General features: G+C 37.0%; 1 protein-coding gene across 1 annotated transcript in view; it reads left to right on the forward strand.

Moving 5' to 3' along the window:
- TAFA5 (TAFA chemokine like family member 5) overlaps positions 1-24,410 on the forward strand; it is a 431,534-nt gene that overhangs the window by 244,458 nt on the left and 162,666 nt on the right. The window contains exon 2 of the mRNA XM_082013933.1: positions 12,471-12,620. Within this exon, the coding sequence (XP_081870059.1) occupies positions 12,471-12,620 (150 nt within the window). The remainder of the gene's footprint in view (positions 1-12,470; positions 12,621-24,410) is intronic.

Raw genomic sequence — 24,410 nt, forward strand, 5'->3', positions numbered from 1 at the left:
GATTGTATTTGTCTTAGTGTCATAATGACTCTCCCTTTAATGGTTGCTGTATAAATTCAATTACCTATACCTAATTAAAATAACTTTATTTTGTTTGAACCTAATACATTTTGGATTTGAAGCATTTAGACAAAAGGTTATATGGCCTTTCAGAAACCCTTTTTTAATGAAATATTTATTGCCAGCTTTTCTGTTCTGATTCCTATGAGCTTATCCTCAGTTTTCATTCAAACCGTTATATTGCCATTGGGAAAATTAAAATATGAAGGGCAGGCCATAAGTGGTCAACATGACCATGTATATCTCATATATGTACATGAATTGCATGGTATCATTCAAGTTTTATTATATCTGGTGAGTGCAAACATTCATTCAATAAATCTCTCTTTGCCGCTTTCTTACTCATCCCTGTGGGATCATTCTCTTGTCCATAAATTTTATACTTTCTCCTGCCTACATACCTCTACAGCAGAAACACAGTGTAAGTATCACTGACCTAAACAATTTAAGTATATTCTCCAAAAGGAAGGCAGAAAATGAGAATTGCGTCTCCATAATGTTAATGGTTCTCCAACATTTCCTCTGGATGAGGAACAGCACTGGGTTACGCTCAGTGCTCTTTAACTTGACAGCTTTCATGTTCTCCTGTGCACCAGAGAACTTCAGGTCAGCGCTGCTTCAGTGTGACCCATGGAGCTGATCAAATCTCATATCCTCTTAGATTTTCTTCCTAGAGACATAGCTGAGGAAAGTTGGAATATAGTTTATGATGGTTTATGATACACTTAATCCCAAATTTGAGAGGATAATTTAGTGTCATCCAGCAGACACAGTCAGAACACTGAAATACTTACTACAGCCAATGTTGTGGTGGTAAAGTTCTAGCAAGTAGTTGAGAACAAACAATGCAAATCATAGCTAATGCCAGTCTCCGACCTGACATTTTTTTTGCGTATGGCATTCCCTTAAAAATCTGTGGGAATACTCTTTACACAGGTAGTTTCTACTTTGAAATTTTTCTCTGGGTTGGACTAAAAGTTGTATATTGTAAAGTAAAAATGTTGCATCCACTGACTACGGTTTCAGAGAGAGCAGACTTACTGATTCACTCTGTGGTGTTAGTATAATAGCTTTGTGAAGGGTCTTGGCAAATTGCTTAAATATTATGATCAATATGAGAAACAATACATCCCAAATCATTTTCAACTTCAATGTCATATAGTACAACACATCCTTCTGTGAAGTATATGTGCATGCATATATATGTGTGTGTGTTTGTCTAAGTACATGGTTTTTTGTTTTTAGAAAACTTTTAACTACAATTTATTCTATATCTTAGGAAGCATATTTCAGGATGGTACACAATGAGTAATAGTAAAATTAGCTCATGAAAATGCTGAGTAAAACAGTGACAGGCCTCATCTTCATTCCTTTTTGCTAAGCACCTTGATCTGAGGAAGTATTATTTATTAGGCATTCATTGGGAAATTGATAGCATAATTTAACTTTTTATTAGCTAGTAAAACTGATAAGCAGTACATAAAAAGATGGAGCTTGCTATAGAGGGAGTACTACTAATAAAAAAGGTTAATTTAAAGTTTTTTAAAAGGTCATCAGTGTAAAGACTTTTAAAAATTGCCTTCTATGGTATGAACAAATACCTTGAAGTTTTGCTTCTGTCAATAGTTTTGTTTGTGTCTATTTTACAGTTGCTAAGTCTAACACAAGAATGGATTTGTACACTTAAAGTGTTTTGAGCTTTTCAGTGTCTTGAGATTAATTCTACATCTGGTGTGAACATACATGACATATCTTCTTTGAGCGCAAGCCCCTCTATACAGTGTAGAGGTGAAATAATGGATGTTATGAGTATGCAATGACTGAACACTTAGTCGTATAAATGGAAGACATTGTTCCTGATAAATGGGACACAGGAAGAGGTATTGTGTATGTCTCTAATCTTGAGCCCTTTACTGATTTGTCAAGGTAGGTGGGATGACTGTAGTCCTTGTTCACTGCACTGTTTTTGGGCAACTTTGGATATATGTGAGCAACTTAAAAGTTCTTTTGCTGTCACTCTCCTCTGAGTTGTGCAGAAGAGAATCTTATCCCATAAATGGTTATCTTTTTGGAGGACTAGAAATGAGGATATAAAAATCATGGATTTCATCCATGAAGACTTTTAGTTTCAGCACGCACCTGTTTCATAAGTCATTTTCAGCAAAACGGATAAAAATGGAAAATGCAGCAGTGAAGCTGGCCCACATAGAAAATCACTCCTCCAAGTCTGTAGAACAGCTGAGAATAATAGCCAGCATACTCATACTTCTCTGTCACACTTGTGTAAAGCACTGCTCCCAGACAAACCTTTAAAATGAAAGCCATCACTCAAATTCATCAGTTAAGGAGCCTGTCAAGTTCACTTCCTCTAGTCGGTGCTAAAGTCTGGTATTAGTCTAACAGAAAGGATATATTTATATAGCATACTACATCTGTATTTTGTAACTTCTAGGGCAATGTAATTAGCTGAAACCCTGGTGATGTGCATGCAATAGTGGGGCTTGTGCTCAGCACAGGGCATAAATGAGGGACTTCATTGCTCCGTGCAGTAAACACGGAGAGGCAGGTACCACTGAGGAACATTACACTGTTCTTATGTGCTCAGTAATGAAACTCTGAGAGCTAAGCAAGAAGAAACAGCAGATGCAGCAGATAGATACATGCTATTCTGTTCTGATCCTTATGATGTGCTTGATTTGAGAATTCATGCTAGCACCCAGATTAATTGAACCTATGCACCATAAACTTCCTTTACAGTCACTGCAGAGTGAGAGGCACTTCAAGAGGTGCAAATTCTGCGTGTTGAAGCTTTGGGCCTGAGGATCCTTTGTCTGCTCAAGATTCTCAGCATCAAAACCTGATTTGGGTTCATCCATAATGCTTCTAATTAATATCATATATTATTCAGTGGAATTATTTCTTCTCAAGTATAGTAAGACATTAAAAACTGTTGAAATATGTTTCCTTCTTGGATGTGGGTACCGTGCTACTTCAGTGCCTCCATTTTTCAATGTTTACTTTTGCAGTGTTACTAAGATAAGTTTATATTTCCCTGTGGTTATGTGTGAGCTGTTGTATCTATGTTCTCAGTAAGTGCAGTATCACAAAGTCTTGAAAGACTATGTTTTGTATGGTGAACGTTTACAGACTCTTCCGTGAAAAAAAAATGGCAAAAGAATGTCACTAGCTGCTAGAACACTTTGTTATCTAGTGATTTCAGGGTAAACCTACCATCTAGATTGCCAAAAAATCAACTACATCACAGAGCCATCACTAGAAAGAAAGTACATTTTCATGTCATAGGCTTTTGCAAGAAAGGAAGAGTAGTGTTACAGACAGTAGTCAAAATAAACAGGCTTATTTTAAAGAAATTATTTAGATCTGCTAAGAGTACAGTGTCTGGTTTAGTGTGATCACGTTTGCCCTACAAAAATTACAAAAAAATTCCATCATTTGAATTTTTTATTCATTCATAGGAATGAGTTAGCATATGGCATGTTAACAAGGCTGGATATTGTTAGGTAGCAGTTGTTTTCAGCTGCACGCTTTGGCCTCCAGGTTTTCAAACCTGCCACAGGCACGGAGCAATGAAACAGTTCTTGTTGCACAGGATGTAACTTACTTCCTGGCAGGTGGTAATTAGAAGTTTGGGGTTATTATTGCTGCATTTCAAGGAGTAAGACATGATCTAACAAAATAAAACTTCAGCATATTGATTCTCCTGTCCCACATGACCCGTACTGGACCAAATTTTACCCCAAATCCGCTGTTGAGCCTCAGATTGTGCAGTGCCGGTCTTGATACCAGTAGGAAGGGCACTTGTATGATTTTTTAAAGTCTGTGTTACATATGTAAATAGTTTTCAAGCCATTCTAGAATATCGAATAGTTCAGTTGTAAAAAGGAACACCCAATAAGTTAAAAAACTGTTTACCTGTGCTGCTACGTTATATCTACTTATATATGTCTTTATCTGCATGTTCCTTCAAACTGATTTCGTGCTCCCTGCAGTGACATATTTTGCTAACACAACAGACTTGTTCCTTCTCGACATACAGCTTCTGGCTCCAACAAATGTCAGTAGCTTTTTAGACAAACCTGTGCTTTTTATTCCTGTCTTTCTCAAGAGAAATATCAGCATCCCTCCAATAACATTTTTCCCCCTGTGGCTATTCTGTTTGTTTTTGAACAGACTAGGTTTGTTTTACATGTAGAGGCTGGTAAAGACATGGAAGAGTGTTTTTCTTCTTTCCTTTTCCTTTTTTTTTTTTAGCAGTTTTAAATATTTTTAGGGAAGTAATAGAGTGACAGCCGCTTCCCAACTTACGCAAGTAAGCATAGCTTGGTTCAGTCCTGAATTCATGCAGTTATTTCCTTTTGGTAACCAGCAGAAGCAATTAACTAAACCTGCATGAAGAGGAATGAACAGGAGGCCTTGGAGCTGCAGGTCCTCCTTGGAGGAGCTCTCTGTAGCTGAGACTTGCAGTTCACACTGACTTACACAGTGGCAGAACGTACTTAAAGAGAAAGGACTCAAACGCCTTGTCATTTCTACTTCTTTGTGGTAGCACTGGTTATATGATTTCCTTATTTGTAAGGTCTGCTTTTAGGTCACTGTCCAAAAAGAGACATGGAAACTTGATACAAAACCCCAGAAATTACTAGGCTGGGGGGTTATTTCTATAGTATCCATGAAGTCAACATTAATGGGATTCATTTGGTTGTTGTGTGAATATGCGGTAAAGACGTTTCTCAAAGATGGAAGCTGTGAGCTCTGTTGCTGAAATGAGGGGTGCAAATGTCACTGGCTCTCCTGGCGCTGCAGCTTGATGGATTTCCAGTCTCCGTGCTGGAATCCATGAGATCCTCCCTGGAGACCTGGCAGGGCCTGGCAGCCGGGGAGGCACTGGGGCAGCCCCAGGCACCAGTCACCTCCCTGGGGCCAGGCCGAGGCCGGGCCGGGCCAGGCCACGGGCCCACAGGTGGGCCTGACTCGGTGGGGCCCATGGCCAGGCAGGGCAGGGCTGTGGGGAGCTGGAGATAGGCCCTGCTGTGGCCTCACTCTGGGGTGGGGGCTGACGGCCCTGGGGGGCTGGAATGGGATCCTGGTCTGTGGGCAGGCTGTGACGGACAGAGATGGTGAGGCCTGTCATAGCCCTCACAGCCCTGACATAAATTTCTCTCTCAATACCGTACTTCAGCCCTGATTTTCTTTTTCTTTCTTTTTTGTAAAATGCTGCATTATAAATGCGTCAGTTTTGACCTGAGACTGTATAGGAATTTGAGAAATGGCATTGCCATGTCCTAAAACCATGGAATCAGCATGAATTACTTTTCAAGTAGTGTACCAAATAGGCAAATTTATGTAGAAGTAGGTTCATATATATACATGCCTTGCTTCTGCGTTTATTTATACATTCTTGGCTTGATTTTTCAAGCCTTTTCTGGTCTGGAATTCCCCTTTGTACCAATTCTGTTCGAGAATGGCCTTCAGAAACTTAAATCTTGAAGTTGTTTTTTACTGAACTTTGGTTTACATTTATTTTTCTTTTTATATTTTTAATAGTAAGATATAGGGGAAATTATTCATAATTATGCAACAAAATATTAAGCAATTATGTACAATAGCAGTATCAGGTGCAATAATTTAGGGCATTAGTCTTATCTGGGAAACAAAGAAATCTCAAAATGGGTCCTGAATGTATCTTGAATCTCCACAGACTCTATTTTCTTTCCTGTGCAACTATTTAGAAGAGCAGGATCTATCTTAATTAAAATATACTGCTTGTTTCAGAATGGAAGGGCTGAAAGCTATTTTCCTGTTCTCCTAATGTCTGTGCTGTTTATGTGCTTGAGATGGCTAAGTGGTAGTCTGAAAATTGCAATAAGATTAGTAATTACTAAGGGGACATAACGTACTGCTTTGTTGCAGTGGAACTCTGAAAATACTTAAACTCTCTCTTAAAAAGCAGAAGGTATTAATTGTATTTTCTCTTGTTATTCATAAGTTTTACTTAACTGGGTTCTACAGTGAGTTTTCCTGCATAAAATGAGCACTAAAAACACTTCTTCTGCGACAAATTCTCTTCTTTTACACCACTAAAGTCCAGAATCAGTACTTTTAAGATTGGGAAGCTACAGAGGTCACATGGTAAGGCTGATTCCAGCCAAATATAGCTCTGAAGCTGTAATGAAGTAAATCTATGAAAAGGTTTGAAAAATCTGGTCTGCTGCTTTTTAGTTTACTGGGCACTTGTGGGTTACACCAGTAAATTGCGATTATCCAAATTAGTTACTTTTTGTTTCAGACAGTGACATTGGTCCTGTCGTCTTCTACTGACAGCACAATCATACCCTCAAGAAAAACTGGTGAAGACTATTTCAAACAGATTGTCTAACTGTACTAGCATGAAGAATTGTTTTGTGTAGTCTGTTGCTTAAACAGCCACAACGTTTGTTTCAGTAGAAAGATACAAGGTCCTAAATGATACACGAACCATCTTGGAAAGAAATGCTTTCAATGTCAGTGGTAACTGATAACAGCGATAACAGAAAAGGGAAATAATGTATTTATTTCCAAGAATATATTATATTGAAAAATTGAAATGCCCTTATATTGCATAAATGAAGATTGAAACGATGTTCTTATTTGATAGTTTTTCTGAAATTGTGCTGATTCGTTTCAACAGTTTTTTTCCATACTGAGTTACAGAAGCTGAGCCAATTCTGGTCTATTACTTTAGATTAAATACGTTTTTTCAGAAGCTTTGTTGGAGTTGCTCTTTCTTATTTTATATTAGTTGGATTTCCACAAATTTTGCTATTGTAGCTTATCAATGAGTGTGATTCTTTGGGGCAAACCAATTCCTTGCCATATTCTCTCACATTCTGAACTAAAATTGAAAAAGAAAAGGTAATAGGACTGTCTGAAATTGGATGATGTTCAGTGTAAGAGATCTTCATGCCGGACTTTTTTTTTAAGAATGGATATAAAATTTTTCAAATTCCACTTAAATATATGCTTATTCAAGTTAACATCAAACTGGAAATCATGAGCTACACTAAATACTTACGTTCTCCTTTATTTCAGTAGGAAATGTTGATATTCAGCTCTGCTTAGGAGTTGGCATCACTCTGTTGTCAGAAAGACTTCAATATTGTAATAGAAAACTACTGAATGTATTTCTATGGTCTTATTTTGAAACAACTCCTGCATTGTGTTCACTGACAAAAGAGTATCTGAATCTAGCCAAGATTTTTAATAACATCTAACTTTATGCATTTTGAACTAAAAAGCTGGTGTTGCTAGGCATCAAATTGGTGAGGCATGGCAAAATTGTTCATGGAAACTATAATATAAGCCTGCATGTACAATTCAGAAGTAGATTTTCTGGATGAGCATGAAATCTAAAAGCCTAGAAAGACCTGTATATTTAGATCAAGTTTTATTTTTATTGTACCCACAGATACCATGAGTTCATCATCTGATTTTATTTCTTTAAATGAGTTTGAGGGAAGTTTTTAGCTTTTCAGCATGCATAAATTAAAAATTCATAATATCTATAACTTGCATGCTGTAATCAATGTAGATTAGGCAGATTTTATTTTCTATTAGAGAACAGAAATATTTTCCTCCACATAAAACTAAAGTATTATCCCAGGTACCCTTCATTTAATATGAAAATATTTGGTATTTCAGGGTTTAACTTATGACAGAAAATACAAATCTTTCAAAAGCTTTATTCTTTCAGCAATGGCCTATATTTGACAGAAGGCTCTTAGTAATACACATAAAAATGCCATTTACTTTTAAGTTTTTACACAAGAAACTCTTTTCTTTCAAGAATGTGAGTACTAAAGAACTTTTAAAAATATAATAGCTTAGCTTGAGATATTTCCTGCACCATTTGCTAAATATATGTACCTAAACTCACTGATTCCTACAGACTTCCATGAAAGTCTCACAGAGAGCAGTTTCAGGCCTAATTATGATAGGACTTCTTTCAGAAAAAAGCAAAATAGATGCTGAGTACAGTAATTACTGTAAACAAGTGCATGGGTGCAAGCTAGAAGCCAAAAGCCTACTCTTGTTGTATTTGGAATTTTAACAGTTGTGGGGTTTTTTTTGTCTTAGTTTTGGGTTTAGTTTGACTTACATTTTCAATTCAGAATCCTGTCGTTTTCCTTTTTCCTGAAAAAATTCCATATATAAGCATGTGTGCTTGTGGTGGGAGAGAGAAGGGGATGTATCAATTAGCATCCTAAGAATGTGGTACATTATAGAAGAGCATTAAAGAACCCTAACATTTTGTATGTTTAGTAACCAAATGGTAGCAACACAAAATCAAATAACTTCCAGTGAGGTCTTAATTACTAAAATAAACTTATAAAATAAATATTAATAAAATATAAATTCTTTTATATATATAATAAATATTAAAACAATATCGGAAACAAATAAATACCCACTCATTTACTTGGAAAACTGGATGGTGTTAACTCTGAAACAATCTTTATGCTTGGTCCATAAAATAATTTAAAAAATTACTTTTTTCTTCATGGAAGAAAAACTTTCAGACAAGGCTAGAATGATCCAAAGTTCTCTGATTATGCTTGCCTTTTTATTCCCCAAGATTATTTCATTCAGGTTGGAAGATGGTGAATTGCTTTGTGTACTGCAAGTATATAAATATGATCTACGGAAAATATGGAGTCTTTATGACTGTTCCATAGACTGTGGCTCTTAATCTCTCAGCTGGAAAAGCTCCAGTGAAACTCCACCCGTTGCTGCCTTGAGATTTCTGCTCTGTGCTTAGGAATGAAGTGGAGAGCGTGCAGAGGCTCACAGATGAATGGCCTTTTTTTCTTAACATCTTTGAAAGAGGTCACTACGTTAACTACCCTGAAACTGAAAGGTATCCTAATTCTTGAAACTTGGTATTTACAAGGAGAGTAATCCTTTTGTTCCATCATTTCGTACCTTACATTTCTATATTAAATTGTTAAAAAGCAAAAGTAGCATACATGTCATCTGAGTAACGTACTCCTGCAGCCTTACTCTCTACTTAGTGAGAGGACATGCTTTAGAACAGGATGACTCTCTCTGGAGATGGACCTCTATAACCGTAACTAATACTTTTCATGCTTTATAGCTATCTAAAGCCAAGTAACAGTAGATGTACACTGTGTTGCAGTGCTCAAGATACTTGTAATCTTTGCACCCTTTGACACAATGACCAGGAAGTATTTATGTCATCTATGTGGGTAGAGCTGCTGCAGCTCTACAATAAGTTTTAATTTTCTTCCGCTGGAGAAAAAAGAATGGCAACAGAGAAATTATCTTTTAAAAAGCCCTAAAATTCTATGAAACATTTTAAAATCTTTCCAATTTTCCCTTATTTTTAATAGCTGCACAAAATTCCTTGAAAGGAATTCAGCCCCCCTAAAAGGGGGTTGTGGTGAGGTGGGTGTTGGTCTCTTCTCCGAAGTAACTAGCGGTAGAACAAGAGGAAATGGCCTCAAGTTGCACCAGGGGAGGTTTAGACTCAATATTAGGAAAAAATTCTTTACTGAGAGAGTCATCAAACATTGGAACAGGCTGCCCAGGGAGGTGGTGGAGTCACCATCACTGGAAGTGTTCAAAAAACCTGTGGACGTGGCACTTCAGGGCATGGTTTAGTGAGCATGGTGGTGTTGCGTTGATGGTTGTACTTGATGATCTTAAAGGTCTTTTCCAACCTTAATGGTTCTGTGATTCTGTGATTATTTTTGGATAGCAATTGCTCTCATTTGGGTATCCCAGATTTTGAAGTTCATCAAAAAAATTAGGTCACTATTGCTGGAAGAAATTGCTATGTCTAAACAAAATAGACAGCTGAAAAAAGTAATAAAAACCAAATAGTCCAGCTCAAAATGAACGTATGCAGAACTAAAACTGGACAGGTCCAAAAGCAGAAAAAAATATCTATAGGCATTCTTATAGATAGTCACTGCTTGCATTCCCTGGAAAGCTTTTTGCTTTCACAAATCAGCTTTGACATAAAGCTTCATTTTTCTTCTTCTCTGAGTATAGTCCTTACTCACCTTCACTGTGCTGTAAAACTGTTTTTTTTTTCCTCTGAAATGGTGTTTTAGGTAATGATCCACCTAGATTATATGATTTACCATATCTTTTAATGAAAGTTACAGTAGTATAAAGACCTACAAGTAGTAGAGAACATGGCAACCCATACCATCAGGAATGCTTACACATATCATATTTATGCTTCCACTTTTTCTTTGGTTTCCATTCAATTTCTCTTGTCAGCGCAGGACCATAATCACGATGTTCCAATGCCTAAGGGGTCAAGGTCTAAACACACCTCTGAGTATATGCTTTTTACATGATCTACTAAGACAGCTGTATTCCTTGGGAGCAATACAACTTCTGCAATACAGAATGAAATATATTAGCGATGGGGGAAAAAATAATGCTTTTTTTGGTTCAAGATGTTTCAGTGTAGCTCAATTTCCCTTGTCCCTATCTGGAAAATCATGTGCCACTATCTTTCTTACTAAACCTTTGCTTTCTAACCCAAGTTTTCAGAGTAAACAAAGAAAAAACCAGCATATAATAGGTAAAAATCTCATCAATATGTTTGTGCTAGGATGTTTTTATTAACAGAGTGGGTGGAAAAGACCAGAAGCCCAGGACTGACTGTAGCTTATAAGTCTAGTTGCCAGCAGCCATTAAACACTATGGTGATAGTGTTCACTATTGTGAATATCATATCTGTATTTATAAATGCCTAATGTGTATTACTTACATATATGTTCTATATTTGCATGAACTTGTAGAGTACCTTGTTCCATATTCATCCTTGAGATCCTGAGTTTCACCATGTTGTAATTCACTGCAGTGTAGGAGTCACAGCAACATACAGTTTAGGTGGCTTAGCAGTGAACCAGTCACAATGCTGTTGAAAGCTTACAATATTTTGCTATTCTGAAAGTTTCAAAACAGTATCCACACAATAAGAAGCATCGTAAGCTGATTCTGAGAAGAATATACTGGGTATATTTGTATTCTGAATGGAAAAAATGCAGTATACGGAAATAGCATTACACTTTTAGACTTAAATTAAATGCCATTCATATATATTTTAGGGTTTTTTGTGGTTTGTTTTGTTATAATTTTGATGTTAATATAAATTCAAAATTTCTGCTTTTTGTCTCATTGTTATTTTTCAATATTTCAACAGCATAAAAATATTTTACTGTTAATACTATTTAAACTGCATAACTTTTTTATAGATACAATATTGCATTTGTTCCAATCTTATTTTTTTTATGAAAACAAAACATAGTAAGCTTATGATTCAGATGTATTTTTGCACATATTCATTTGAAGGTTTATAATTGATTGCCTACAAAGACAAAACCCAATAGAAATTTTATTTACTACTGTACCATAAAATGCAGAAATTATCTGTATTTGTATTCACAGTGATAGCTGGGATTTTTTTCAGTCTTACTACACGTTGAAATTCAATAATGTATCTTTCTTGCTTGTAAAAGGTAGTATTTTGGTGTACCAGTCCCCTACTATTGGTTGTACCAGACAAAGCGCATAATTTTAAATGTCTAACATTCACTTCAGACTAATATTCTTCACAAAAGAATTTTTTGCAACTTTTTGTTTTGCTTGCTGTAGCACGGTCTAAATTCAGAATTAGGTGGTGTGGGTCTCCTTAGTATTCAGGGAAAGCTATAGATACTGGACAAGTCCCTAAAAAGCAAACAATGTTACTGAGCTAAGGGGGCAGTGCCATTTTACTATCATTTGCAGAATGGTTACATAGTAAATTTAGCAAAAGAAAGAAGACCAGCTACTTCAGCCGTGAGTCAAGTAGAGAATGAATTACCATTCCGTTTAGATGAAGCAAGAGCCAAAGGACTGACAATCTGGTCAAACATGAGCATGCTTTGAAAGACATTTTATTTCAAAAACAATACGCAAAGTAGTTAAGACTTCATTATATTTATGGACATGTGGGGAAGTTTTTTGTTTTCCATATACTTTATCATTTCTTTTCTGAAAGTACGTAAAGAGCGCACCATTTAAATTTCATTGCTGTAAAAGCAGATTGTTCCTTTACTTAGGCGACATAAGTAAAAGTAACCTGTGTGACCTCAGCTCTCTGGCTTTTATGGAACAATAATCATTTTCTGACAGAACCAGTTTGCGGGGTTTTCATACGTCCACCACAAAGAAAAATTGTATGTCATCTCAGTTTTATTATATCCATCAGCTGGCTGCCCATTTGTTGTGGAGTGTCTGCTGTGACATAGGGCCGTGACTCTATTCGGCTGTAATAGATTGCCTGTAGTGCATTCAGTGACTCTGGTACCTGTTGCTGGTTCTTTTTCCAGGTCAACTGGCTGCAGGTACATGTGAGATTGTTACTTTGGACAGAGATAGCAGTCAGCCCCGAAGGACTATAGCCCGACAAACAGCTCGCTGTGCATGTAAAAAAGGACAGATTGCCGGTACAACAAGAGCAAGGCCAGCCTGTGTTGATGGTAAGAAGCAAAAATCTATTCCATCAGTTTCTGCCAATACAAGAGTGGTGTAAACTGGTAGTGTCTCATAAAAAAACAAAAGCTCTGTAGAAGAAATTTTCCTGTGTCCCAACTAGCAATGGCAATACCATTGAAATTCCTCAAAAGGGTTTTACTGACTATTAGTATAGATATTTCAGTTACAAGTTTTTAATTAGAATTTTCACTTTTGTTTTAGATTGTTATGCAGTTGAATGTTAAGGGCATGGTGCTGTTTTATTTTGCATGTGGTGATAGGATCAGCAGTGAAATGGCATTCTTTTTGCCCCTTACATTCCTTAAAACATTAAAAAACCACTGCAAAACAGCCTCAAAGGTTTTATGCCACTGGGAAGCTAATGTGACTGCTTCTGTGTGATAGTTAATGTTGAAGAAAACACTGATACTATAGTTGGAATACAGTATCTGAATATACCTCACATGTCCAGCGTTCCTTCTCTCCTTAAATTGATGACTCTGTATGATTCACTGCAGATGCAGTGATAGCATGCAGCTGGAAATCTGCTGACATACAGGGAGGTATGGAAATATTTCACTTTCAAATAATTTTTTGAGACAAATGTATTTCCGTGTTACAGTTAAATAAGACAGTAACAATGGGACAATCTTCAAGACAAGTCTGCCAGTACAAGGCTATTAGCAAGCATTCATATTAAAAATAAAATTGGAGACATACTGAAAATAGTTGATGCAAAATGGTATGTTTTGATCAAGGCTCAGTTAACAAAAGTAAAAAGAAGATGTTTTTGTATAGAACTATAATAAATTCACAGCTTGCCTTTGAATACTGACTGGTTTGAGTCCTCAAATAAAAATATTGCCAGGAACACCCTACTGTTGACTCAGAATTTGGTCTTACCAGTGATTATCAAAGAAGACATCTCAAAGGAGCTTTCAGAGCCTACCCACAAAGCTAAATATAGAACATCGTGCATATTCTATTTTTGCATTTTCCTTTCACTGTTTTTGGTACTCTCTAAGACGGTTTCATAGCTGTCTCTTTTGTAATGTGATACTATATCCAGCAATTCTCTTTCCTGTTTTATTGTAAGATTGTAAGAACTTAGGAAGGAATGATTTTATTGTATCATTTATAGTTGTAACTTCAGCATATAACAGATGTAACTTGTTAGTAATTATAAAATTAAACTTATTTCCCATTTTTCCCTAGCAAAGTTCTAGGAGAAGTATGAGCTTTCACGATCTGGTGGGAACTAAACACAATTTTTCCTCAGTCACTTCTGGCCTATGGTGAGATTAATTTGCTGTAACTTGGGTATCCAAAGTTAGCTGTCTAACCTGGTAACTCCAGTTTTACTTTATAACTGATGGAGAGCAAAAGGCACCTTCTCAGAGTAATTTATCTCATCCTAAGTGCCTAAGATAAATCAGATGTAGCACTCTCTGGTACTTACTGTTTTTCTGCCTTGCCTTAAGACACCTGTGGTGATGAGACTTCAGATAGCTAGAATGTACGTGCCAGTAAGAAGACATGACTACACCTCATCTTCCGATTGCTATATTAGCTTAGTTTCCAAGTATGGAAGGTTTGAGGTAATGTAATATTTTTAAAAATATTTTATTTATTTATTTATTTTATTGGGAACTCGCAAAAAAGGCCTATTTCAAATTCTACTTTTGCTTTCAATGTACTTGGTCATCATTTTATGAAAACAGAGATCTGGATGACAGGATCTATGGTTAGGTATTGTGTAATCAGAGAGGGTTCTTCACGTGATACTCCACATTTGAAAAATAAGTTGGAAGTTCATCAGCTTTAAAAGTAGAGCTTTCCATTAACTTATGTGTCCAAGTATTATCACTCATTTTTTAAAACTTTTCTACATAGTTCTAATAAAATCTAATTACACAGTTCTTTATTATTTTGTGAAATGTTTATAGTTAGGAAGTTGAACCATTTTCTCAACTGCAAATGATAACTGCAAGACGTGTAGGACATGCTACTTGGCTTTCCTGGACACTCTTAGGGATGTTTTGTAATCAAAGCTCAAAAAAGTTAATGAAATGATACTTATAACGGTGTATCAAGTTCCCAAATTAAAAAGCAGGCACAAGCCAAATCTTTGATCTGTAGGTTTTATTAATGAATGAAGTTAGGAAAATAGTTTTGCATACCATATTATAGAGGTACAATTATATAGGACAGAATAAATGAGCTTTTTATCTTGTTTCTGATGTTCTGCTTGCAAATAAAGCTGGCAGATAAATTGGACACTGACTAACAAGTATCCATCTGTGAATTTACCAGGTTCATAGTTTAAAGAATACACACAGAATTTTTCCATACTCTTTATATTAATTTCTAGGATGAAGTGTTTCAAACACAGCTACTAAATGCTTTCTTCTGGACAGAACATAAAATCTACATAAAATTATGTCTGAGAAAAACTAATTTTGTCTCCCTCCAATATTAAGTCAAATACTTCTGGTTTTGGCATGCAACAACCAAACTTTTTTTGTTTTTTTTCTTTTACAATAATGAAGGGTATTTTCACCTACAGAAATCTTCCATCTAACAGACATTTCATTCATTTTTTTCTTACAAATCCTGTTTTTCAGACAAACAAATAAATCCTTCTCTGAGCTTTCTTAAATAGGACATAGACCGTGCTTTTGTAAATTTTCTGTATTTATATGATAGTTGATGTTAAGAATGTAATTACTATTTGGGATTTAATTTCCCCTATCAAAAAGAAAAAAATCTCATTTGATAGTGTTTGTTTTCATGCCAGTTTGCTTTACAAAGATTTGGTTTCTTTAGTTTTATTTTTCATATAGTTTTGATTTTAATGAGATTATTTTTTAAGTAAAGGTAGCAGAATTAGACCTTAGACCTTTAATAATTAATGCAAAGTCATTTATGAAGGAAGCAGGCATAGTAAGCGTGACCTGCTAACCTACTACCAAGAAAACATTAGCTAACAATTGTGCTACAGCTTCTGGCAAGAGAGTGTTTTGAAGATTCAGTACCAAAGCTGGTAATTTTTACAACCTTAAAATGCATCATGTTGTACCTGGCTACCATTTTTTCATTGTTTAATGGAGAGAAGTGCCTTAGAATATATTCAGTTATGCTGTATATTTCCTGGAGCTCTGAAATGCAAGTGTCAATTATTGCAGCAAAAAGAGTTGTAATTTTAGGGCTCTTAAACCTCAAAAGCATTGTCTGGGATTGCACTTGTCAATGTAGCTCTTAGAGTAAGTCCTGAGTTTATTACCAGAATCTACTCCGATGTCCACTTGCTACATCAGCTAAGGTCTTTTCCTAAGAAATGAAAAACAGTATGTATCAGATAAAACTGGAATTCTTAGAAATGAAAATGCGGTATTTAGAGCTTGGTCTGAGCAGACCATGAAGAACAGAGATTTTCTTGAAATGTTTGCCTATGACAGAGAGTGCCAATTTACTCTATTTTTTTTCTAGCAGTCTTTAAGTATGGCAGATTGCTAATGTAATCTGAAAAAATGGCATCAATATTCACCCTGATTTCAAGCTTGATTTAGTGTTGATTGCTTCATTCCCAGACCCACAGAGTCATAATGTATATTTGGTATGTTTGGTCGTGATGTAATTTTTATTCATGAATGTAGGTTTTGTGATATTATGACAGTAGTTTGCCTGCACTTTTAGTTATATTATTATTATTATTTACAACTAGCATTCCCTAGTCCCTTTTTTGAGATCAAATTCCATAGCAATGACCTCAGTTGCATTACTTTGATAAGATATTATATTTCAACATAGCATCTGGTTTATCACCAGAGTAATTTCCCTGTGTGTCAGTCAAGCTTCATCAGTTTTTTTAAGCTGGAGCCTGCAAGAGACTGGAAGATAGCAATTATTCTCTATTTTTTTCCAGTACCTTCGCTAATTTAAACTTGTTTTAGAGCAAGTGACAAAAATTCTTTTGTAAGTGTGTACACACGTGCCCAAGGTTTGCATTCTTTCACAAGAATTGTATCCATCTGAAAATAAAATTTGTTATGCCAAAGTGTTTCATAGAATACAAGTACATTAACCTGAGAAGAGTGGGATGAACATTTAAATGTTCCCTAGATTCCAGTAATTCTGTCCAATATATATTTATAGCTCAAAAATAAACAGCAGATTTTCTCCAGAAAATAGAAGCAGTTGATGAGAAGAAAAGTGGAATGAGAGAAGTGCTTTAATTACTTGTGAAAATTAGGATGGCAATCTTCAATTTGCTTACCTGAATTCTGTGATTAGAAGATTCTCATGCTCTGTATTTGAGTTCTGGCTACTTTTATGTCCAGAAAATGCTATGAGAAAACCCAGGAGATTGATCCTGATATCCAAAATTCCTAAATTTGGAATAGCTAGATAAATTTGGAATAGCTAGAGCTCAGGTAACTGAATTCAAGTTATTCAGATAATTTATGTTATGAATCAGTCTTTTTTTTTTTATTTTTTTACTTTTTAAAGTTTTAATTCTTTTGCAAGCATTGTAACAATATTTTTTTTATGTAGAAATATACCTTAGGTGGTATAATTTGTTCATACATTACGATTAACATGCTTTTCAATAGACATTGATTTATTTTGTTTAACACAGAAACTGAGGATCCACAAGGAAGCCACATGAGTTTTGATCAATAATTCCCTGCTCTTCTCATTATCTCTAGGAGTCTATGGGGAGGTGTAGGGGTCAGAACTGATCATTAATAGAATCCTAGCTCATGCACTTGAAACAAAACTGCCTAATACCTGGAGAGCTTCATCATTCTGAAGTATCTTATCCATTCTGGAGGCGGGGGGGGGGGGGGAAGAAAGAAGGAAAAAAAAAGAAAAAAGAGAACTGTGATGATCTTCAGAAATGCGAATTTCAGCTTTTATACTTACAATTTTTCATATGTTTGTTCATGTGCTATTCATAGTATTTTATTCTGGTTTTATTGCAGATATTTGCAAATGTTTCTTCACTGTAAATATTATACATTTAATTTTGTTGCATTTAAGGTATGTCAATTTGAAACAAGTAAAACAAAAAGGCAAAGCTAGATGGATATGAAATTAAGAGGAGACTGAATAATACTATGAAGACATTTTGCTGGACCAGAAGTGGTGTACTGTATAGTGTGGAAGATTTAAGTCTAGGAGGAGAATAGGACTATTTGGCCATGAAAATAGTCAGAGGGCTGGATACCTTTTCTATGAAGAAAGGCTGAGTTGAGTTGGGTTTTTTCATCCTGCAGAAGGCTTCAGCGAGACCTTATTGTGGTCTTTCAATATATAAAGGGGGCTTATAAGAAAGACAGAGAAAAACTTTTTTACCAAGGACTGTAGTGACAGGATAAGGGGTGATGGTTTTAAACTAAAAGAGGGTAGATTTAGATTGGACGTAAGGAAGAAATTTTTTACAATGAGGGTGGTGAGACAAGTGTGGTAGAACAGGTTGTTCCATAAACAATGGAGAAGTTGTGGATGCCCCATCCCTGGAAGCGTTCAAGGTTAGGTTGTATGGGGCTTTGAGCAACCTGGTCTAGTGAAAGATGTCGCTGCCCACGGCATGGGAGTTGGACTAGATGATCTCTAAAGGTCCCTTCCAATCCAAACCATCCTATGATTTTATGATTCTGTTTGATCCTAGGAAAATGGTATTAATTACATTATGGTGGTAGCAAAACAATTAACTATTCTGCTAGGTAGTTATGAAGTTAAACAGGTTAGAACATGTATTTAGCTTGCATTGCTATTCTTCTTGACAGATTGGAAAGAGTGACGATTACTTTAAACCGGAGAATATTTTGCCTGTAATTAACATTTTGGAAGAATTATCTTTTCAGTTGCAGAATCACAGGAAAGGTTAGAACTTTCTTACATTTTTTAAGATTAAGTTACACACATTGAGTGGTCAGTGTGTGCAGAAGACCTTCTGTCTAGGGGATGTCTGCCCCCCTGAAAATTAAATCCCTAATTTGTACGTAATTAATATTTCTACTGAGTGACAGGCCACATGGAATAGTAAAGAAATGTGTATGTGATGCTTTAATATTTGCCTTGGAATATTTTGACTGTGTCATGAGTTTAATTTCCAAAGACTAAAGCAGTTTTGTTTATAATCAGGGCTTTTAAACAATCCTGGAGCTTGTTAACCAGTGGTGATCTTTAATACTGCATATGTTACTGGTAGGATGTAATAATGCACTGCAATATCAGAATATCTTTCAAGAAATGGAATAAATAATATTTGGTCATTGCTTATATACCTTTATTTTAAGTTTTAGTATACCTTCTTGAGCCTTGATAGTCTCTTGGAGGTTTTTTGTTATGATTTATCTGAAGTGTACCAAACACTGTATATGTTCATTAATGAAATAACCATTGGGTACTTGACTTATGCTGTACCCTAGAATATTAATAATTTCTATTTATTACTACCTACAAATTTTAAAAGAAAAAAAGTGTACCCTTAACTATGTTCCTTTGCTTAGGCAGTGGGGGGAGGATAGAAACTGTGCATTTGCCAGCAACTTAGGTATAAAACTTTCACCCTCTCCTCACTCCAGCTCCCATATATGCATTCACAATTGCGTCTGTACCTACAGATGCACCAAAGCGCATAAAACGCTTTATTTTTGTTCAGCTGCCTCTAGACAACTCCATCAGAATTGTAGATTTTCCCAGTTACTGACAGTGGAAGTAAAATTGTTTCAGTGACTCATGAACTTCCCCTTCCTATGCATGGTACTGGCCCAATTTGACAATTTCCATCTTGTGGGTCACTTTTCATTTAGAGATGCACAGGAAGCTGAATTTCACTCCAGTTGCTTTGCTTCCTGCTCCAAACTGTTAAGGACAACATGTAACATTCCAACTTAACTTGAGTAATAGTTCTTATCCAAATAATATGATGAACTTGGTAAAATCTTATAAACATGCTCACATAAAATACATTTATTCTCTTTGGTCATGAATGACAAGTGTCAGTTAGAAACTGAAGTGTTGCTGGGGAAGAAATGCCACTGTTCAACCTCAAGACAGAAAGTGAGCAATGGAAAACAAATATATCAGTAGCTGCAGCATGAATGACAACCCTGATGTGTCTATAAGAAATACAGGGATATAAGTTAGCTTTCCCCTTCTGACTTAGAATCCACAACAGGAATAACCAAAGACATGACAAAAAAGCAGCTGTTGTGGTTTAACCCGGCTGGTAGCTAAAACAACCACACAGCCATTTGCTCACCCTCCTCCACCCCCCCGTGGGATGGTGGAGAGAATAAAAAAAAAGCAGAACTCGTGGGTTGAGATAAAGGCAGTTTAATAGGACAGAAAAGGAAGAGAGTAATAATAATGATAATAATAATGATAAAAGAATACACAGAACAAGTGATGCACAGCACAATTGCTCACCACCTGCTGACTGATGCACAGATAATTCCCAAGCTATGGCACCTTCCCGGCCAACTGCCCCACTTTATATACTGTGCATGACGTATGGTATGGAATATCCCTTTGGCCAGTTTGGGTCAGCTGTCCCAGCTGTGTCCCCTCCCAGCTTCCTGTGCTCCCCCCATCTTCTTGCTGTCAGGCCAGAGCATGAGAAGCTGAACAGTCCTTGACTGCTTAGCAATAACTAAAAACATCAGTGTGTTATCAACATTATTTTCATCCCAATCCAAAACACAGCGCTATACCAGCTATCAGGAAGAAAAGTAACTATCCCAGCTGAAACCAGGACAGCAACCAACCAATGAAAAAAAAAAAAAAACTGCTTAGGAAGGTAACAAGCAGGTCGATAAGTACCTTAAAGGAGTATTTTTATCAAGAACCAGAGTTAAGGGCTTCACGATGTTATGAAGTCTTTGGTGCCTAAACTCAAATGACTGTGGTCCCACTCAAGTACTGTGTGCCGTTTTGAGTGCCTCAATATAAGAAGGACATCAAACTATTAGAGTGTGCCCGGTGGAGGGTGACCAAGATGGTGAAAGGCCTTGAGGGCAAGTCTTATGAGGAGCTGCTGAGGTCACTTGGGCATTAGGAAAACGTTCTTCACTGTGAAGGTGGTCAGTCACTAGAACAGGCTCCCCAGGGAAGTGGTCATGGCACTAAGCCTATCAGAGTTCAAGGAGTGTCTGGACAATGCTCTTAGTCATATGGTTTACTTCTAGGTATGTAATTGTAAGCCTTGTATCTATAACAAAGTGACCAAACTGGAATTACGTTAAAGCTGGCATCAATACACCATTTCAGGTTAAGTGATGGCTGTCTTTCTAAATGATAGAGGAGGGAAATATTTAGGAAAGCAGAATTTAATTATATGATTTGGAAGGTGGCCAGGAACCAGGGGTTAACACTGGTACTGTTGCAAAGAGTGCTGAGAGAACTTTAATTGCCTCTAATGCTTAGTGCCTTGCTTTCACATTTCATCTGAAAGACAACACCTTCAGCCTCCTGGTGTTTCATTGGACACATTAGTTCATCAATGCTAACAGCTTCGTTTCCTCTAGTTCCTTGATGTTCCTAAGCAGTCACCCATGTAGTCTAATCCTCTTTCGTCTATGTGCCCTGATGGGGGCATTTCAGTATAGAAAAATGGTTGGAGGTTATATGACATTAGCTTGTGGAACAATTTTCTAAGGGAGTGGCTAGAAGCCTAATTACTAGAGACATTTTAAATTGAACTGGACAAAATACTAGAGAACATATTATGCATTAACATAAGTATGTACTGCATCACTGGATAGAGTTTTCTGTGCTTGATATCTTGCGGCAAAGCACTACCAACAACCACAGCAGTCTGACTGCAGGCTGTTTCATTAGCTAACTTCAGGCAATAGGTCAATGTGGCGTTCCTAAATTCCGGAGTTTGGTCACTGTAAGCTACCTCTGTGGGCAGTGATATGATATGGGCATGTCAGAGGTCACATAGTGTCAGTATTGGAATTGCCTTCTGAAAGCTTCTCTCTTTTTCTCTCTTATGGGATTAAGGAGAACATAGGATGACTAGCAGAGTAGGTTTTCTGCTTGAATGTAATGTGTGTAAACACTTCAGGCCATCAGCTGCTCAGATTGCCTTCTGGAAAAGCCACTGTCTTCACTGATTAGAGGCAGTTCAAGGAAAAAATGTAACATGTTTATATTACCATCTCTGCTTGTCATTCTAGGTTCCTAGTCATCCCCAGAAAAGGGGGAAAGGGAAACTTTCAAAACTATTCATGTGTGAAGGTGGGCTTCTGTCAGGGCAACATTTTTGTCTCCAGTGAGTGCAAGAGAATGTAGCGAGATGAGCCTTTGTATATACCTCTGCCATCAATGGGTGAGATAAAACTATAGCTAAATGACACTTCTGGCACTATATCCAAGCAGCATGGTCAGGGAGTAGTCCTCCCCCTCCCCGCAAATAATCTCGTGAAGCACAGAGAGCTATAAACAGAGAAACAATATGTTACATAGAAGTGAATCAAGAAAGATGATAATACGGTTAGAAATGGCATTTTTAAGCTATGTACCACTTTATTTTTAACTTACTGTAGATTTAATATCTCTGATGATAGATGATGTGTCAGACGACTCCTAGAAAATGTTAAAATTGATTGCTAAATTAGTGAGTACGTTAATAGCACCACTGCATCCAGCACCTGGTACAGAGTAGTTAATGCTAGGCACTTTTGTATGCCTCTTTCAGAATGCTCTTCACAGGGCTGATTCAGAGAAAAGGCCCTTTTTGAAGACATAACCTTAGAAAGCTACCTATTTAAGGTGATGCAAAGGAGTTGGGTTTCCCCTGCTGTTAAGGGCTGAGGTCATACAGCAGGAGGAAAAAAAGGTTGGTGCATTAAAGCTGGCATTTTCATATCATAAATAACTTTAGTTATGACTGTATTTTTTATTTGCATAACTTGTAATACTCTTGTATTATTTCTATAGTATCATAGGCATGCAAAGTGCTTGATAAGCAAGTTTCGTACAGTTCTACACTGAAAGCATTTGCAGTCTAATGACAGACTGAGTCCTTATTTGTACAGCTATAAAAGAAAATAAGGATATGTAGATGCTTCGTTTTGTTAATTATATAGATTGTGGGGAGTAGGATAATGAGGAAAGCCCTCCAAAGTTCTCTTTACTCTCAGAAGTAGGAAAGTGAAATTTCCATCTACTTGTTTCAGAGTATTTCTTTGAGAGTTTCAGTCTTTCCTCTAGCATCTTTCCTAGGAGGGCATACACAGAGGACCTCTACCCTTGCTCATCCCTTTTGATAGGGCAAGGTTAGGCTGCAATTGAATGTGAAGGAAGAGGATATACAACTAGTCAAGGATTAGGTAGGAGAGAAATGAAAACGGATGAAGGAAAGAATTGCGTCTCCTTAAAGAGAGGAGAAAGGATATCAGAGCTAGGCTGTAGTCAGAAAGAAAAATGGTGGTATTGTGAAAGCAAACATGACTTTGATTTGGTGCAAAACAGGGTGATTTACTGTGAAACAACCTCTCATTTGAAGGGAGAGTGGCACATACAACAAGAAGGGAGCCCTGTACATGAAATAAAGAGATGCAGTACAAAACTCAGGTGAAGCCTGAAGGTGATAAGAATTTTCTTGTCCTTTACATATTCTCTAAAGCATACAAAAGTACCTTCTGTTTATTGTTCATTCTGTGAGCTCCCATGGTAAATTCATCTTACATAAAGAAATAAATTAAGCTGACAGTTACCAACCTCCCTGAGTCAGACTCACCTTCCAGCCAATTAATTCCCATTTCCTTCCCTGAACCTTTTTCCCCCACAGCAATCAATATTTTTATTTTAAACAGAATTGGACAATACCTTTGATGGGCTATGTGTTAACTACGAAGCATCCAGTCTTCTCACCTATACTCCATATTATACCCCAAAGTTTTTCAATATTTCCCTGCATTCTAGGTTACACACTGAGTTTCCAGCCTTTGTGCCCAGTGCCTTTACTGCACATCATTAGAAGCGTGACCAGCAGGTTGATGGAGGTGATTCTCCCCCTCTATTCTGCTCTGGTGAGACCCCACCTGGACTACTGCATCTAGCCCTGGGGCCCCAACATAAGAAGGACATGGACCTTTTGGAGCGAGTCCAGAGGAGGGCCACAAAGATGATCAGAGGACTGGAGCACCTCTCCTCTGAGGACAGGCTTAGAGAGTTGGAGTTGTTCAGGCTAAAGAACAGAAGGCTCCAGGGAGACCTTTCAGTGGCTTTTCAGTACCTGAAGGGGGCCTACAAGAAGCTGGAGAGGGACTTTTACAAGGGCATGTAATAACAGGACAAAGGGTCCTGTTATTACAGACAAAAGGCTTTAAACTGGAAGAGGGTAGATTTACATGAGGGATAGTGAAGAAATCCTTCACAGTGAGGGTGGTGAGGGACTGGAACAAGTTGCCCAGAGAAGTTGTGGATGCCCCATCCCTGGAAGTGTTGAAGGCCAGGTTGGATGGGGCTTTGAGCAACCTGGTCTAGTGGAAGGTGTTCCTTCCCATGGCGGGAAGGTTGGAACTAGATGATCTTTATGGTCCGTTCCAACCCAAACCATTCTATGATTCTATGATTTTATGATAGTCCTCTTTGTTCAGTACCTTTGTGTTACAGCAGTGCTTTTCCTCTGCCTCTCCAACACTGCACTAAGCAGCTGTTGCTGTACATCACCAGGACACTCAGCACAGACCCACGTCCAGGCTCTCTCCATTGACGTGCACAATGTAAATCTCCTCCAAGCCACACAGAGTATTTCCACATAGCTCCCCAGT

Source organism: Phaethon aethereus (genome assembly GCF_964289735.1).
Source record: "Phaethon aethereus genome assembly, chromosome: 1".
Taxonomy (NCBI): Eukaryota; Metazoa; Chordata; class Aves; order Phaethontiformes; family Phaethontidae; genus Phaethon; species Phaethon aethereus.